We start from the raw sequence: 15847 nt of genomic DNA, 5'->3' as shown, positions 1-15847 counted from the left end.
GGCAATCCTCTCAAGGACCAATGTTCCAGTTTCTAAAATCAAGAGGCAAATATGTTAACAGCAAGGTTATAATCTATGGCATATGTTATTATCTGATAAGGTTTGCAAAATCTGCCCTATGAGGATCCTTCTAGTAGAATGCAAATAACAACTGAGGTGTTATATATTGGGCAGGTACTGGCCACAATGCGAGAATATCAAAAAGAAGAATTTTTAAAATGTAAACATATGTAAAATTGTCATATTTATGAAATAAATACTTTGATAGAATTCATGATCTCTCTCTTACTCCCCGCTCCCCAAAATAAAACACACACATTTAAAAAAAAAAACAAAAAACTGCAACATTTAACAAATAAATTAAGTCAAAGCAGCTTTGCTTTGTTGGGGAAATTTTATACAAGAGTTTGGAAGTCAATTCCCAGTCCTTAGCACTTTGTCCCTTTCTCCTCTCTCACACATACGTTCTTGAACTATCTTTGACCCACACAGCTGCGAGGACGAAGCCCAGTCTCCTCTGGCATGCATTTCATTCCAGTGGTGACAGCAGCAGGGACAGTGCCAGCTCACTCATCTTGGGCAGACATGGAAAGATTCATCGAGATTGGTTTGGTTGTCATTGACTTACCTCAAATTTGTCACAACAAGTAGCAGCACACAAAACCAACTTAATTGAATCCTTGTCAGTTTCCCTGAAAACTTTACTACTTGAAAATCAATCATTTTAATATGCACAACTGGAAGTAAGAGTTGATTTAGCTTTAGATTCATGGTTTTGAAAAAAGCAATAGCTAAATGTAAAAATCCATCCACTCTGATTTTTTTCTAATTCTGCCTAAGAAAATGAAACCTATCTATTTGATGCCACAGAACTCAGTCTGGAATGATGGGTTTAAATAACTTATTTATGGCAACTTATTCATAGGCACAAAAATTTTTCAATTATTTCCCCCAGGGTTTCCATTGTCAACTGATGGAAAGACCCTGGATTTTGCCAGCAATACCCCCTCAAAGCTTAAGATGGATCCCCAGAGAAAGAGGCCAACCTCGATACAAGCTCCAGAAGAGTTGGGGTGGAGAAATTCAGGAGGGGGGCAACCCCACTTCCGCTTATCCAACTCAGTGGCATTTTCAACACTTCTGAAAGAATGATGTTCAGACTGGGCTGGCTGAGATTAGTTGCTGCAGGTTCAATAGCAAGCAGCTCAGGTGAATTTTATAACTTTTAGCATTTGCGTAGATGCGTTTGAATGAACAAATTCTACATTGCTACCGTCAAGATTGTTTTTCTGCCTTGAAGAAATTTGCTTTGCATATTAACGGGTATATTTAGTATATATACTAAAAGGTATATTTTACAGATCCAAAGATGTGACCGGGGGATATTCAAAATGCTTCCTTGGGGAAATTTGTTTCGGAAAAGTGTTCAGAATGAAAAATTTGAACCCTATAGCAGCACGTTTTTGTTCCCTAAAAATATAAAGTAACGATGTGTTTATTTTACAAGAAACCAGAGAGCTGTGGCGGAGCGTGTGGTCTCCAATCTCCACCACACTTGGTTGCTCCCTCCAGGGAATGGCACAATGGGGCACTGAAGGGGCAGTGGCGGGACGGCTCAGAGACCACACAATGCCTTGAGGCCAAATCAGTGGCGATGGCTCCCAGGAGTGAGTGGATCTTCTTACTCATCCCCTTCAGTTTCTCAGGAAGAGAAAAGTCCAAGCACACATCTGTACACACAGAGAGTCTACACAGCTCACTATCTGAAACCGGTGTACTGCAGATGGCTGGGGTAAGCAAGTGTAAAAGAAAATGGAAATTGTGTAGGAGGGGAAAAATAGAGGAATTGGTGATTAATGTAGTCCTTGACATGCTACGTAGAGTCATATCTGTTGAAAGAGAACCAAAGAGAGAATGCAGGAGTTAGAGAACATGGTAGAAATTCCCTCTGATTTTTTTCAAATTCCAGATACTGAAATTAGTCATCCCATAGAAATGTCATGCAAACCATAGGTTTAATTTTTAAATTTGCAAGTGGCCACATTCAAAATGAAACAGGTAAAATTAACGTTGATGATATATTTTGTTTTCCCCAATACAGTTAATATATTATCATTTCAGCAGGTAACTAGAATTACATGTTGATATAATTTACATTACAATATTACTATTGTAATATTGCGACTTCACTGTCTTTTCCCCACAGCTGTTCCAACTGGGTGTATATTTTACATTTTCAGCATATTCCAATTTGAACCTGGTCACATTTCAAGTGCTTCATAGTCACATGTGGTGTGACTCCTGATTTACTGCCTTTTCTTTAATGTTGTCCCTGGCAACATTCTTTTCCAAAAGTTAGTAGCAAATTATAGCTATTCAGGGCAATAAAATGCACTTTCTCATTCATAAGGGAAACTCGAAAACCATTTTTCGCCTGCCAGCACTTAAGAAATTGAGTCAGCTACAACCTCTAGACCAGGCTCTCTCAAAGAGAGCTCCAGTCCCAAAAGGTATGTCTCCCCTCTTGGGGTGATGTGGTCACTCAGTGGAGTTCCCCTGTGGTTTGCACTCCACTGCCCACCAGATGTTCATCTCATCTCCAGGATGGAAGTCTAGCCTGGGCCTGACTGGGAGGCCAGTCTTGAATGGCCTTTGTCAGCCTTTGGATCAACTCCAATAAACTCAGTTTTCCAGGAGAAACTGAAAACTCCTCACACAACCGGAAGTCCTATATGTGTCTGTGATGCTGTCCACGGGCCTTGCATAGAACTGGTACACATGGCGGGGTGGCCGCTGAGACTTGGGTAGCACCTGGCCCTTAAGAACTGAGCTTGCCTGGCACAGGAAGTATTTCAGACACTAACTGCTCTTCTGATTTCACAAAGAATTACATAGCCTGTTTTTGCCTATAGAAAGCTTATGTCCAAATTCAGTGCTCAAGTATATCTCAGATTCCTGTTATAATGCTTCCTCCCTTCTTAATGATTTCCTCTCCGCTCTCCTGATTTATGTTGTAATCTTGGTAAGCAACGTCACATATTTTTATAAAAAGGAAAAATGTGAATTATGAATTTTTAAAAATGAGGGTGTGGGAAAGGATTATAAAATTAGGTAAGAGGAAAGTGGGTAAAAAAGAAAAAAGAGAAGGAGTGTAGAACAGTAATTGGATAAGAAAAAGAGAGGACACATTTTTTTTAAGACTAGTCCTCTCCTCCCTGCCACAAAAATATAGTCCGGAAACTCACTGTCACTAGCATTTCTTGCTCCAATGGTGAAATCAATCACAGTTACAAAAGTGCTTAATTTAAAGCAGTTTAAACACCCCTACCTGGTGATATTTATGCCATTTTTAGAAGTTACAAAAAGATTTGGGAAGAATATCTTTAATGTTTAGCCTTTCTGGTGAGATTTTTATGCTTTCTGTTAGAAGCAAAAATGAAAAATCTGAAAGCATGATCTTAGTTATCCTATCATTTGGGGCTAAAAACCAATAGGCCCAGAAATGCCTTCTGAATACCCCCACTGAAACCCCACATCACTTTTCTTACATCATTTTCCTTGTAAGAACTTAGGATCACCCTGGTCACATGAGATGGGCTTCCTTAGTGCCTGGAGGCAGGGAGGCAGAGCACATACCTTAAATTGTAGGATTATGGCTTAACATGATGAGTGCAGTCAACCCACGTTGACAGACCCACGCATTAGACACACAAACTCAACAGGGCGGCCTGGTAACTCCAGCAGACCATGAAGTGACACGATTTCCACAAGGTGGGCTCTCATTCAAATCCCCCACTCCCCCGACATGCAAGATTCAGCATGTTTTGGCTAACAGTTTAGAAGAAAGAGGAGGCCCAGCCTGCTTAGTTTAGTCACCTAAGGAGGGTGAGAGAGGAGAACTGGGATGTGACAGGCTGCCGAAAGGAAAATCGTAGCAACTCCACTGGTAAAAGCTCCTTTATCGGTAAAAGGTTGTTCTTCACCCCAAGTTAAAGATATTTATGCCAAGAAAAACAGATTCAATTAGGATACTCCTCTCTATCCCCCGACCACCTGACCATCTCCTGGGATCAATTTGGGAGAGAAATGGATAGAAGTTATAAAGGAGAATGGGTTCTCCCCAGAGAAACCATTCTGACCACATAGACTGGCCACCCAGACAGGTTGGGGTGACCTGAAAACACTGAAAGCCCAGCTCTGTTAACCCCCGTGGATCACCAGAGTTGTCACCCAGTCACCTGAAGAAGGGCACATGCCCAAGTGACCTACTGTGGCTGTCTCTCGGCCTCTGCCAAATGGGAAAGGCTAATTCACAGTGGCAACGTGTGACAGATACAGAAAGAAATAAAATCACCTTTTCTTTAGAAGAGATGGGGAAGGCCAAAGAAAGCAGCAAATTACATAAAGGTTTTATGAGAAGTATTGAGAGACTCCCCCCAACCCCCGCCCCACTTTGGCTTTTGCAATTGCTTGCAGTGGATTTACACTTAATCCAAACCATACAGAGTTTTATCTTTTCCTCTGCCTTTCTACAATCCAATCCCCACATTACAAGAATTACCATTTGTACTTGACGAACCACTACTGAATAGAAGTGGATTTATCTGACAGAAGCATTAGTACAATCTGTTGTGGTGGAACAAATTTAGTTGCTCTGAACTTATTATTGAGAAACATGAAGTTGAAAAGAATTCAAGTAGAGTAACCAACTGCATTGTAGGCAAAATAAGGATTTCTTGCAGCTCCCCCATGATTCTTCCCTTGGAATTCACAACACAGGTTTCAAAGTCCAATGCCCCAACAGGGCCCAACTGCAGTTATTTCTGCCCTATCTCCCTCATGTCCTGTTTTGACTCTTCTTTTTGGGTCAAACTACAAACACCATATTTGTGAGGACCTGGTTGTTGTCAGGCATTTTTTTATGACTTTTTATTTTTCTTTCACATTATCTCATTCAATTCCTAGAAGAAACCTGCAATGAAGGTACCATGATCATAACTTCTTTTTGCCAGAAGTTTCCTCAGCTCTTCAGTGGCCAGGAACCTTGTCTGCAGGGACAGGGCTGGCTTTGACTTCAACTCAGATAGCACCCTGCAACAGAGTGCAGGAGTAGACATGGGGGTCTAGCTCAGTCTATTAAGCCAAATATACAAAAGATTTGCAAAAATGTAAAAGCGATGCCATTCCGCTAAGTATTTGTCTTGAAAAATCATTATTTTCCATTAAAAATGGCACTTATATTAGCAATAGCAATACTTCACATTTTTGCTTCAATTTCTAACATAGTACATATTGATAGATATAAAAGTTCTTTGATGTCATCAAGACTGCTTAAGACTATAAAGGATCCTAAGGCCAGAAACTTTCAAAATCATTGCATAGCAGCAGATCAGAGGTTTTAGCCCGGCATCAACCTACCACAACTGTGATCTCCATGACTCACTCGCCCTTCTAGGTTGCAGAATGTAGGATGAAAATAAAGTAGATGGTGAAGACGACGTGGGTGAACACCAAATCCTTGCTCTGTGCCGGGCACTGGTCTAAACTCTGTTCATGTTTAATCCTCCCACTTAGCCTATAAGAAGGCTATATTTTACATGGCTATATTTTACAGAGGACACTGGGGTGGAGACATGAGGTGACTCACCCCAGGACATGGCTAAGCTGGACACAATGCCAGGTGGTCCTGCTTCGATGCCAAGCCTGCAATCACCCAGCTACCCTGCCTGTATCAGAGTGTACCCTCAACTCCCGCACATTCTTCTGACTCAACCATTTCACTGCTAGGATTTGCAAATAGCTGAAGGCTCATTGGCTTAGATGTATGAGACCTGCTATCAATGAGGCTTTCTGGCTTCACTCTATCAGAGGGCTAAGTCAGGTGCTTGCATGGTTTCCATGCATTGAATGAACACCATTTTACTGTGACCAGAAGTCAATTTGGCAACTCCGATGTATATGATGTTTACTTGCGATGGGTTGTCAAGGCCAGGAAAGTTCAGGCAAACCCCAACAGTGGCACAGCACAGGATGGACCCAGGTATTCAGGGCAGGGAAAACAGTAACAAGACGACAGTGGGTCAGAAAAGCAAGAGCGCATAGGTGAGTGAGTATGTCAGCTTGGGAGGTTCAGCCTGAATGTAAGGATGCATGCAGGACCAAACAGGATGGGTCTTGGCGTTCTAGTAGTCAGAAGCTTAGAGAGAAAACTCCACTCTGAGTGGGGTGAAGAAAGGAGTGAAGGGCGAGGGAAGGGTGGGATTCCAGAGAAGTTAGATGTCCCCAGTTCAAAAAGAGCCAGTGACCTAAATGGACCAAAAGTTTAGGAATGTAGGGCCTCCCCGGTGGCGCAGCGGTTGAGTGCTGGGTTGCGAAGCTGCCCGCAGCCTCTGCAGCGCTGGTTCGATCCCCGGCTGCTCCCCGGCCACCAGAGGAGGGTCCCACATGGCGCGCAGACCTCTCCTGCAGCCCGCTGCTCCCCTCAGCAGTGTACTTCAGTCCTTCTGCCTGCTCTGCTCCCCGCTCTGGCTCTGGTGAATTCTCTCACCCTCCCGCGCTTCTGACTGTACCCAGTGCATGTATAAACGAAACAAACGAACAAACAAACAAATAAATAAATAAAACATGCCTCTATAAAAGAACAAAAAAAAAAAAAAAAAGTAGAAAAAAAAAAAAAAGTTTAGGAATGTAGCTGAGGGTGGTGGCTGCAGGGGAGTGGCCAGGGGCATTCCAAGTCTTAGAATCAGAGGTCTGGACTTCCCATGTTTAAGGGTGTGTCTGGGTGTTTCTTACTGTGACAAAGCATCTTGGAGGACAGAGTCACGTGTGTATTGCAAATGTCCTGGCCACGTGGGACAGGCCGATGACCCTGAGAACTGCAGACAGACAGGAGCAAAGGGCCCGGGGTTTCAGGCTCTCAAACACACCAGCCCGTGACAGCAAAGGGGAACAGAGGGAGAGGTTGTTGTGTGTTGGCTTCCACTCCACCATTTAAAATGTTAAAGATACTGTTTTTGTTAACAATTACCAAATATATTCCCAGTAAAGGACACAGCGTAGTAAAACCTGAAGACAGGGTCATCCTTCAGTGACAGTCTGAGTTCAGGGAATGTCACACGAATCAGAGACACAGGGCCAGAGAGGGCTCCCAGGCCCCTCTCATGATTTTCACAGTTACAGTCACTGCAAAGATCCTGCTATAAAAGGCAGGGTTGCTTGCTTCATGCCTTAGACATGCCTAAGATCACAGCATAAAATTACTCAACTGCTTCTTCAAATGTATTCTAAGCATCCTTTCAGCTACCAAATATTTTATCCAAAATTTACTGCATGTAATAGAATTTCTGGACTTGTAAGCGAAAGTAGAGTCCACAAATATCAGCATCTTCCTCTGTATCAACAAAGTGAGTGACATCCTTGGGTCTTTGGTTCATTTTATGAGATTTTCAGTTTTGTGTCTTTCTTCCCATGTGCATCCGAAGCATTGGGTGGATATGTTCTGGGTGATGCAGCTGACCCCCGGGACTGAGCATTCCTGCAACTGCAGGCCCAGACTGGCTTCACGCCAGCACCAATGCTATGCTGCTCTTCATGGTGTTAGTAGCCTCAGGCTAACATGGAAGGAGCTGGACTCAATAGGGAAATACTGTTTTCCAGTTCTAAGAAGTCAACACGACTTGAAGACAGGCTGTGGGTCTGCAGTGGTGTTAGCAGAGAAAGGCAGTGGAAGGACTGAGTCATGACACAGGAAAGAAGGGCAGCCGAGCCTAACTACCAGGACGCGGTGCACACTGGAGCCAGGTGGCACCTCGCTCTATTCTCAGCCCAAGTCCATCTCTCATTAAATCATGTTTAGGTTTTTGATTTGGAGTTTTATTTGAGTATTATTTATAGATTTGTTTTGACCTAATAGCTACTTAATATCGTTACAAGGGATGTACACTATATTTTAAAATTCATAATTAATTTACTATTTAACAAAATTAAATAAGCTTGGAATCTGAGAATTTTATTCATTTAATATTACCCCATTTACTGTTCAAGTTTGAGAAATAATGATGGAAATGTAGGAAAAGCAAGACCATTGTCTTCAAAGCTTTTCAGAACCAGCAGTGCCCCACTGGCGCCATCTGCTGGCACATTCAAACAAGTGCCCATCGGCTTGGAAAAGCACTACCAGGAGTTGAAGGGCAGCTCCAGAGCCCTTAGAAACAGGTATCTACATTCAATGTGGGGCCTCAAACAGGCCCCCAACACTGCATGAAAGGCCCATTTCACACCTTCTCACCTCCCCAGAATGCAGTCCTGCCTTCTGCCCCCAACCTGAAATGACAGTCTGGATTCTCACTTGCAGAAAATAAACACTAAGATAAGCCAGGTTTCACCTGCTGCACATGCCCGCCAGCACCGTGCTTGCTAGTCAGCCTTGCTCTCGCATTAGCTGCAGTGTTGCCTCTGTTTATGCTTTGGAATGCAGCACCTCTCACACCGCCCATGGTCTCTACCTGCAAATGTTCCCTCTCCTGTATCATAACCTCCCCCACTCACCTGGATCATTACCATCAACATTCAAATAAGCCATAAGACCTCCAGTTTTAGAAAAGGAATGGCAACCTCTCTTAACCCCATACCCTCCACTGCTCTGCCAAGCACAACAGTTGCTGCCTCTCCTTTCCCACCTCCCTTTCTCTAGCCCCTGTTCGCCGTGCTCAATCTCCACTGAATCTGCTCAAGGTTGTCACCAACAGCTCTTTGCCACCGCCCAGTCTCTCATCATCTTCCCTGAATTCTGAGCAGCCTCTGACACAGCTGACCAGTTCCTTCCAGGACCCAGGCCTCCTCCGCCTCTCCAGTTCTCACATTCTCCTTCTCAGACCAATGTGGGGAGGTGGAGTCTTATTTATAGATTTGTTTTGATCTAATAGCTACTTAATATCGGTACAAGGAATGTACACTAGATTTTAAAATTTCATTATTAAATTTACTATTTAAGAAAATCAAATAAGCTTGGAATCTGAGAATTTTATTCATTTAATATTACCCCATTTACTATTCAAGTTTGAGAAGTAATGATGGAAATATAGGAAAAGCAAAAGACCATTCCTTATACCACCAGACCACCTTCTTTATCCTATCTTTCATTCCCAGTCTACCTTGTCTCCAGGTTACCTCCCCCAGACCAGGGCCTTAAGCACAGTCTACGGGTCATAACCCTCTAAGATGTCCACCCTGGCCTTTCTCCTGAGCTATAGACTCGTCAGTGCTTACTCAGCACTCCCACTTGAATGGTGAGCTAGGTCAGAAGGCTAAGAGACATCTTACCATCCGAATAATGAAAACCACACTTGCTCCTTCCATGAAACCTGCTTGTGACCAATTTTCCCAGCCATTGTTAAAAGGTACCTGGTGGCCAAGACCCAAACCCAGAACTGCCTTTGGTCGCCCTGAAAACTCGGGCTGACTCTGACTATGTGCCACTGCCTTGGTTGAGTGCTATTCCCTCCCAAGAGGAACGGGTGGGGACACCTCTTACTCTCTCACCTGTCCTGTCTCCAGAGCCCAGCCCAGGGTGGCTTTTTCCAATCATCAGCTAGGTCCCACCACTCCTGTGCCAAAGACCCCCAGAGGCCTGGGATATTTAGGTCACAGTCCCACTGCTCACCTCAGGCTCAAAGGCCTGTGTATCTCACTCAGAGTGAGAATCACAAAGATCAGGAAAGACCATCTCAAAAAGGTGGTGATCTCATCTAAACAGCAAATTCTGTATTTCCATCGCTTTTTCAAAAAATGATTTAAAGTTTTCCTCATTTTCAATTATAATTTCACATTCCATTGGTTACTACCCTCTCTTAACCTCTACTGAAAAATGTTTAATTATTTTCTTAAAAATAGTCAATGTTCTTATTTATGATGTTTAGATAATTAAATGATAGAATCTTCAAGATCCTTTGTATCTGTTCAGCACGCCAAACAGGGTACTCAGATGTGGGTCTTCCGGACTTGGTGATTATAATCTACAATCACAGAGAGACACTGGAGGAGAATAGAAGCCAATATTCAGAAACTACCCACTCTGTGCCAAGCACGGCTACTCTATACTAGAAGCTGACAATTTAAGTGGGTGCTTATTATTTGCCAAGCAGCTTAGAAGCATGACCTCATTTAGTCCTCACTCAATGCCAATGATTCAGGAGAAGTATTCTCCCCATTTCACAGAAAAGAAAAATAACTCTGCAGTGAAGTAAAGGAAGAAAAAGTAGAAGACCAGAAACCCAATTCAAGTCTCTTGTCCAAAGCCAGGCGGCTTAACACCACCTTCCTGGCACCTACAAATAGAGCCAATTTTTGACTTTTTGATAAAAACAGTCCAGTTAGAGGAGCTGTTTGTACAGATGGTCCCTGACATACAGAAACTCAACTTACAATTTTTCAATTCAACTTTACGGTGGTGCAAAAAAAGTCATAATTCAAATTTGGAATTTTTACATTTTCCTGGGCTAGCTGTAGGCAGTTCAACACTCCCTGTGATGCTGGGTGAGCAGGGAACAGAGCTCCCAGCCAGCCCAGGACCACCAGGGGAAACAGCTGCTACCCCACAGCACTGCCAGCATCTCACTTAGAACATTGTCAACTTACTTATTCTCTGGGATGTAACCCATCATAAGTCAAGGAAGATCTATATAAAGTGGGTCAAGAATTTTCCAGTTTTAAATAAAATAACCTCATCATCTATATGAAAAAACAAACCATCATGATGGGTAAGGATGATTCTGTGACTTTTAAATTCCTGAGGTCTTACCAGACCTCAGTCTTACCAGATTTTTCAGTCTTAGGTGTAAGTACATACATGGGTGATGGCCGGCCAGCCTGTGACTGTGCCTACTTATGTAAAGTGCGGGTCTGGCAGACCTTTATGCTACTGCATGAGGAAGTGTCCATGGCATGATCTCTGGACCCCAAAATGCCTGGGCCAATATATTTATTAAAGGCCTGTGGGCAGTCAGGCATACATACCTCCCTGCATGCTCACAGGGAGCAGGTACGTGGGGGGATGTGGCTGTGGCTGCTACATCCAGCACAATACTGCTGCACATTAGCTGTTCAGTAAACGCAGAGTACAGGCTGCTCACCATATCCATCTCTTTGCCCTCAGTGAAAGAACACGCTCCTCTGTGTGGAAATTTCTGGACCTACTAAACAGAGCTTCCATATGATCCAGCAATTCCACTCCTAGGTATTGACCCAAAGGACACAGAAACATCCATTCCAAAGAGCACCTGCACCCCTATGTTTATAGCAGCACTGTTTACAATAGCTAAGCTTTGGAAACAGCCCAAATGCCCAAAAATAGATGACTGGATCAAGAAGATGTGGTACATATACGCCATGGAATATTACTCAGCATTCAAAAAAGATAAACACATGCAATTTGCAGCAACATGGATGGCGCTGGAAGGGATCATGCTCAGCGAAATAAGCCAGAAAGAAAAAGAAAAATATCAGATGGTTTCACTCATAGCAGGAATCTAGAGAACTTAGAAATAAGGCACCAGGAAAATGAATAACTATAAGAAAGTGAAAATCAAAATCAACAAAAAACTATGAACCAGAGACACTTTATGGGGGGTGGGGGGCGGGGAGGGGAGGGATTGGGGTAAAAATAAGGGGGTTGCAATTGTATGGGGAATATAAAAATTTATTTTTAAAAATAAATAAATAAATAAATCCTAAAAAATATATATGCATTAAAGTTTCAAAAAGTCTCTAAGAATTTAAAAAAAAGAAGAAGAAGAAAGAAAGAACACGCTCCTACTCTCTTATTAGGGGTAATGAGGTGTCCACTTAGAAGGAACCTCCTCCAGACTCTTGCAGGTAGAGAGGACATGTGTCCCCATTCAGGCCAGATGATGTCGACATGAGTACTGTATGGGACTTTCTGATAAGGTTACCTAAAGGAAACCGATTTAGCCAGGAGAGCTGCTTCGCCTCTTCCTGGCTTCCTTCCTGCTTGCTAAGCTTGAAAGGTAGGTATGATAGCTAGAATTATAGGAGTCATTTTGGCAAAACTCTCAGGATGACCTTGAGGAAGGCTGATACTCGCTGAGGACAGTGACAGAGTCTAAATTGAAGAGGCTGGTTTCCATTGTCATGTAGAGTTCCTTTACCTGCCATTGACAGCTCACGCTCGAACTTCCTCTCTATGGTAGAGAAATGAGCGTCCATTCTGTGCGTGTCATAGTTACTATGAGATAATAGTTCTCAAACTTTGGTGACTAACAAAGTTTGTTTGTTAGTTGAACATCCAGAAACTTATGAGAACCCAGAGTACTTTCTATCCTAAGCTGCCCGCTCTGGTCTTAAGATTCCCTTCACTGTTAACCCAAAATGTTAATATGCAGTCAAAAGCAATTGTATGCCATCCTATTTTATTTCTCATTGAAAGCAGAGATTGGATCTGGATGAGGTGCCTACTGCCAAGATCAGGTCCCATCCACCCTTCTAAGATGGGGCAAAAGGTGATAGAAAAGTTGCCCACCCCTACCTCAGCCTTCCCTTGAGTCCTCAGAAATCTGTCTAGCCCTGCCCCACCCCTTGGCATGCTGCCTGGGTGACACTGGTGAAAGTGGTCTGGGTTCAGCCCTTAGGTTTGGTTTCCTTCTTGGAAGTTTCAGGTTGAGGCTGAGCAGTGCTGACACCCCCCCTGCATGAGGACTCCAGCCCCTCACCTTGATTACCTTGATGCAAGAAGAATTCAATGAGAGGCCACTTCTCTCTTGAACTGCCCTTGACTGCTGCAACTTACCCCTTTTGCAAGCTGCTTCCTTAATGAGGGTTTAATCTGAGAACAACACAACACTAAGAGCCACCTCTTTGCATCCACAGGTCACTGGTGCAAAGTCAGAGCTTTTCTAAACAGATCCAGTTATCTTTCTGCCCTGCCCAGCCAGTAACTTCTTTTCTCTCTCTCAAAGGAATGAGCTGGGTGATCTCTCTTCCACAACATACCACTTTTCTTTCTTTTGCTGGTAGAGCAACACTGGCCACATGGGTTGTGGAAAGAGACGTTTACAGCCCACTGTCTCCAAGAAAAAAGTGGTCTGGACCTGCCTAGACATAAATGAGCACATCTTTTAAAAAACCATTTGTTGAGATCAAAGGGTAATTATAAAAATAAGACTTTCAATTATCTGGCTGGCTCTTTCTTTACATTCAGTTCCTGAGACTTATCGCAACCACCCATGTCTGTCTGCTCTGGAAAAAAGCAATTGATAAACAGGTAGTGAGTGCCCTTTTGGATGTCAGCTACAGAGGGTAGTCCCCCAAACAAAAGCAAGCTCAGGTGACTCATTTGCCACACCCTCACCTAATCCTGAAGGTTCCCAGGGTCAGGTGGCCCCAGCTGGAAGACTAAGCCTCTAAACTGATTTAAGGGTAGGTTCAGGTCCCCCAAAACCTAGAACCCCCAGGGCATGTTGTTGGAGTAGAGCTGATCTCTGCTCCTCTGACTACAGATCAACACAGGTGTGGCTGAGATAGGCGGGGGGTGGGGAGGTGTGGGGGCAGGCGGCAGCAGGAAGCTGCCCCAGAGAAACCACCTGACACCAGGGACTCACTTCGTATTTATTTCTGGTAGTGAGTGGAATTTGAAGAGCTGCCTCCTCCCCCTCGGATGGCATGGACGGCTGTTGGAGATGATGCCGGGTAGTGTCCAGGGCGGATGGGCTTGGCTATATCCAACCAACAGAAAGGAGAGAACAGACACTCAGAAACTGTTAACAGCCACCCCCATAAACCCACATGTCACATGTGGAAACCCAGAGGCACAATTCTTATCACTATGACAATTCTTATCACCACCAGCACTCTCTGAAAAGGCAAGTTTTGCTTTCCCATTAATAAGCATGGTCAGCAAATGCAAGGCACCCAGTGTTTAGGGGACAGAGAGAACTCATGTATCAATTTCTTTAATTCAGAATGAGGAAAATTAGAAACAAAGGACTTTCCATTTATCTGAAGGAGATCCATAGGTCCTCTTAGGTTTCAAAGGTATCTGTGCAATCTCTGACATTGGATGCTGAATTCTGCCTGGATGCAGTTTTTCTGAAGAGAGTGCCCACAGTTTTCAGTAGACTTTCAAGGGGCATAAAACCCAATAAATTCAAGGAACCACTAATCTAAGGCATCATCTTAAAATGAGAAAAATGAAGTTGCTGGCTACAAAACATTTGCACAGCAATATCTGATGAAAAAAATGTTACATAATATTGGAGATGTTTCAATTTTTAAAAAAGAGAGAGAACATCCCTAAATCCCCTATATTCTTGTGACTCTATCCTGGGAGCTCTGAGTCAGCAACCACATTCTCATGCCCAGCATCAGCAATGCATCCAAACCCAGGTCTCAAGGAGCTGGGTGCCCAAACCCCCTCCCCAGCTTGGAGCCGCACCCTGATCTCTAATGCCACGCCTGGTTCTTTCCAGGGTATTTCAAAACCTGCTCTTGCAAGCAGCTTTCCCTGAGGTTTCTGGCTACATTCAGTTCCTTCAAGGTTCCTCCTGGTACAGACCAGGAAGGGCCCTCAAGCCTTCTGAGAAACACATGTATGTTCTGGTGTTTCTGAGTGTACCTCTGTGTACAAACACCTTTCTATAGCCTAATCTGGCTTCTCTGCTCTTTTCAGCAGCTTTGAAACCACCATGGATGCTGAGATGGCTCAGAGTAAGGAAGTGGGTGCCTGACATTCCCGCTCTCCCTGTATGGGTGCAGGGTACCGGCATGGCACTGGCCAGCCCAGGTCCTGCGGGCCTGATGCAGCCTTCCTGATGTCGCAGAGTGGACCACCCATGCGCCTCGGGGCACCAGTGCTGCTGACCACCGGAGTCCTTGCCTCAAAGCAAGGGCCCAGGTGAGAAGCACACGTACCGATCTGGGCCGAGTGGGCCCTCCTGGCCATGTTCTTGGCTCTCACAGCCTCCTTGATGCGATCCACCTCCTGCTGGTAGCGCTTGCGGTCCCGCATGGCGTTCTCCTTGGCCTCCTTCAGCGCGCTTTCCAGGGCCTTGACCCGCTCCGCCGTGGCGCGCAGCCGCTTCTCTAACTTGGGCAGCTCACAGCGCAGGTCTGCGTTGTCCCGGACCAGCTGCGGGGGGGGCGGGAAATGAGGTGAGTTATTGGGGAGGCCTTGGGCCAGCAGCAGAAGCAGACCCACTGCAGGAGATAAAGAAAGTGACAGGAGAGCAGCTGGAAGCAGCACAACAGCCACCGCCCCCTGTTAGGCTGTCTTGGAACATCCCTATGTCCAGAAACTCTGGAATCAGCAAAGGAATATAAAAACCTATACCCAAGTCCAACTCCACACCCGATAAGATGTGACGCAAAGGCTTCAAGGAAGAAGGGGTACAGAACAAATGTAAAACCCTTCACGGCTAGAGGGATCTCTCAGGGTAGAATTTATTTCCTTTTGGAGTGATGGAAATACCGTGAGAAACATGACACATGGCATGAGCATGTGAATGCTAAGAAATTTAAGGCAAGTTCAAAGCATTCAGTAAAAGGCAGGCATGTCCCGGAGCTCTCTGATAGCCACCTGACACATAGGACATACATGTCTACACCAGCATGTGACTTGGACTGCATTGCGCAGCTTTTCCAGGGGCAAAAATGTACAGCTTATTCTTTCATTACCTAAGGCCCTCAATGAAGAAGAAACCAGCTATGCTAAGTGAAGTAAGTTAAAGACATTTATATGATCTCACATATATGTGGAATCTACAAAACAAACAAAACCAAACACATAGATACTGAGAACAGATGGGTGGTTGCCAGAGGCAGGGGGTTGGGGTTTGGG

General features: G+C 44.3%; 1 protein-coding gene across 4 annotated transcripts in view; it reads right to left on the bottom strand.

Moving 5' to 3' along the window:
* Positions 1-801: 801 nt before the first annotated feature.
* The window catches only part of KIF5C (kinesin family member 5C), a 167044-nt gene continuing 151998 nt past the window's right edge, over positions 802-15847 (bottom strand). For 2 of the 4 annotated variants that reach the window (XM_054699717.1, XM_054699718.1), the window contains 3 exons: positions 14923-15139; positions 13614-13727; positions 806-1889 (listed from right to left, as the gene is read on the bottom strand). In XM_054699717.1, coding sequence (XP_054555692.1) covers positions 13621-13727; positions 14923-15139 — 324 coding nt within the window. In that variant the 3' untranslated portion in view covers positions 806-1889; positions 13614-13620. Of the gene's footprint in view, positions 1890-13613; positions 13728-14922; positions 15140-15847 lie in introns of all 4 variants that reach the window. The other 2 variants (XM_037523310.2, XM_054699716.1) reach the window with 2 other exon arrangements.

This window comes from Talpa occidentalis, unplaced genomic scaffold, assembly GCF_014898055.3.
Source record: "Talpa occidentalis isolate TD23 unplaced genomic scaffold, MPIMG_talOcc4v2.1 talOcc4.3, whole genome shotgun sequence".
In the NCBI taxonomy this organism is placed as follows: Eukaryota; Metazoa; Chordata; class Mammalia; order Eulipotyphla; family Talpidae; genus Talpa; species Talpa occidentalis.
This window is presented reverse-complemented; position numbering and strand designations above follow the sequence as displayed.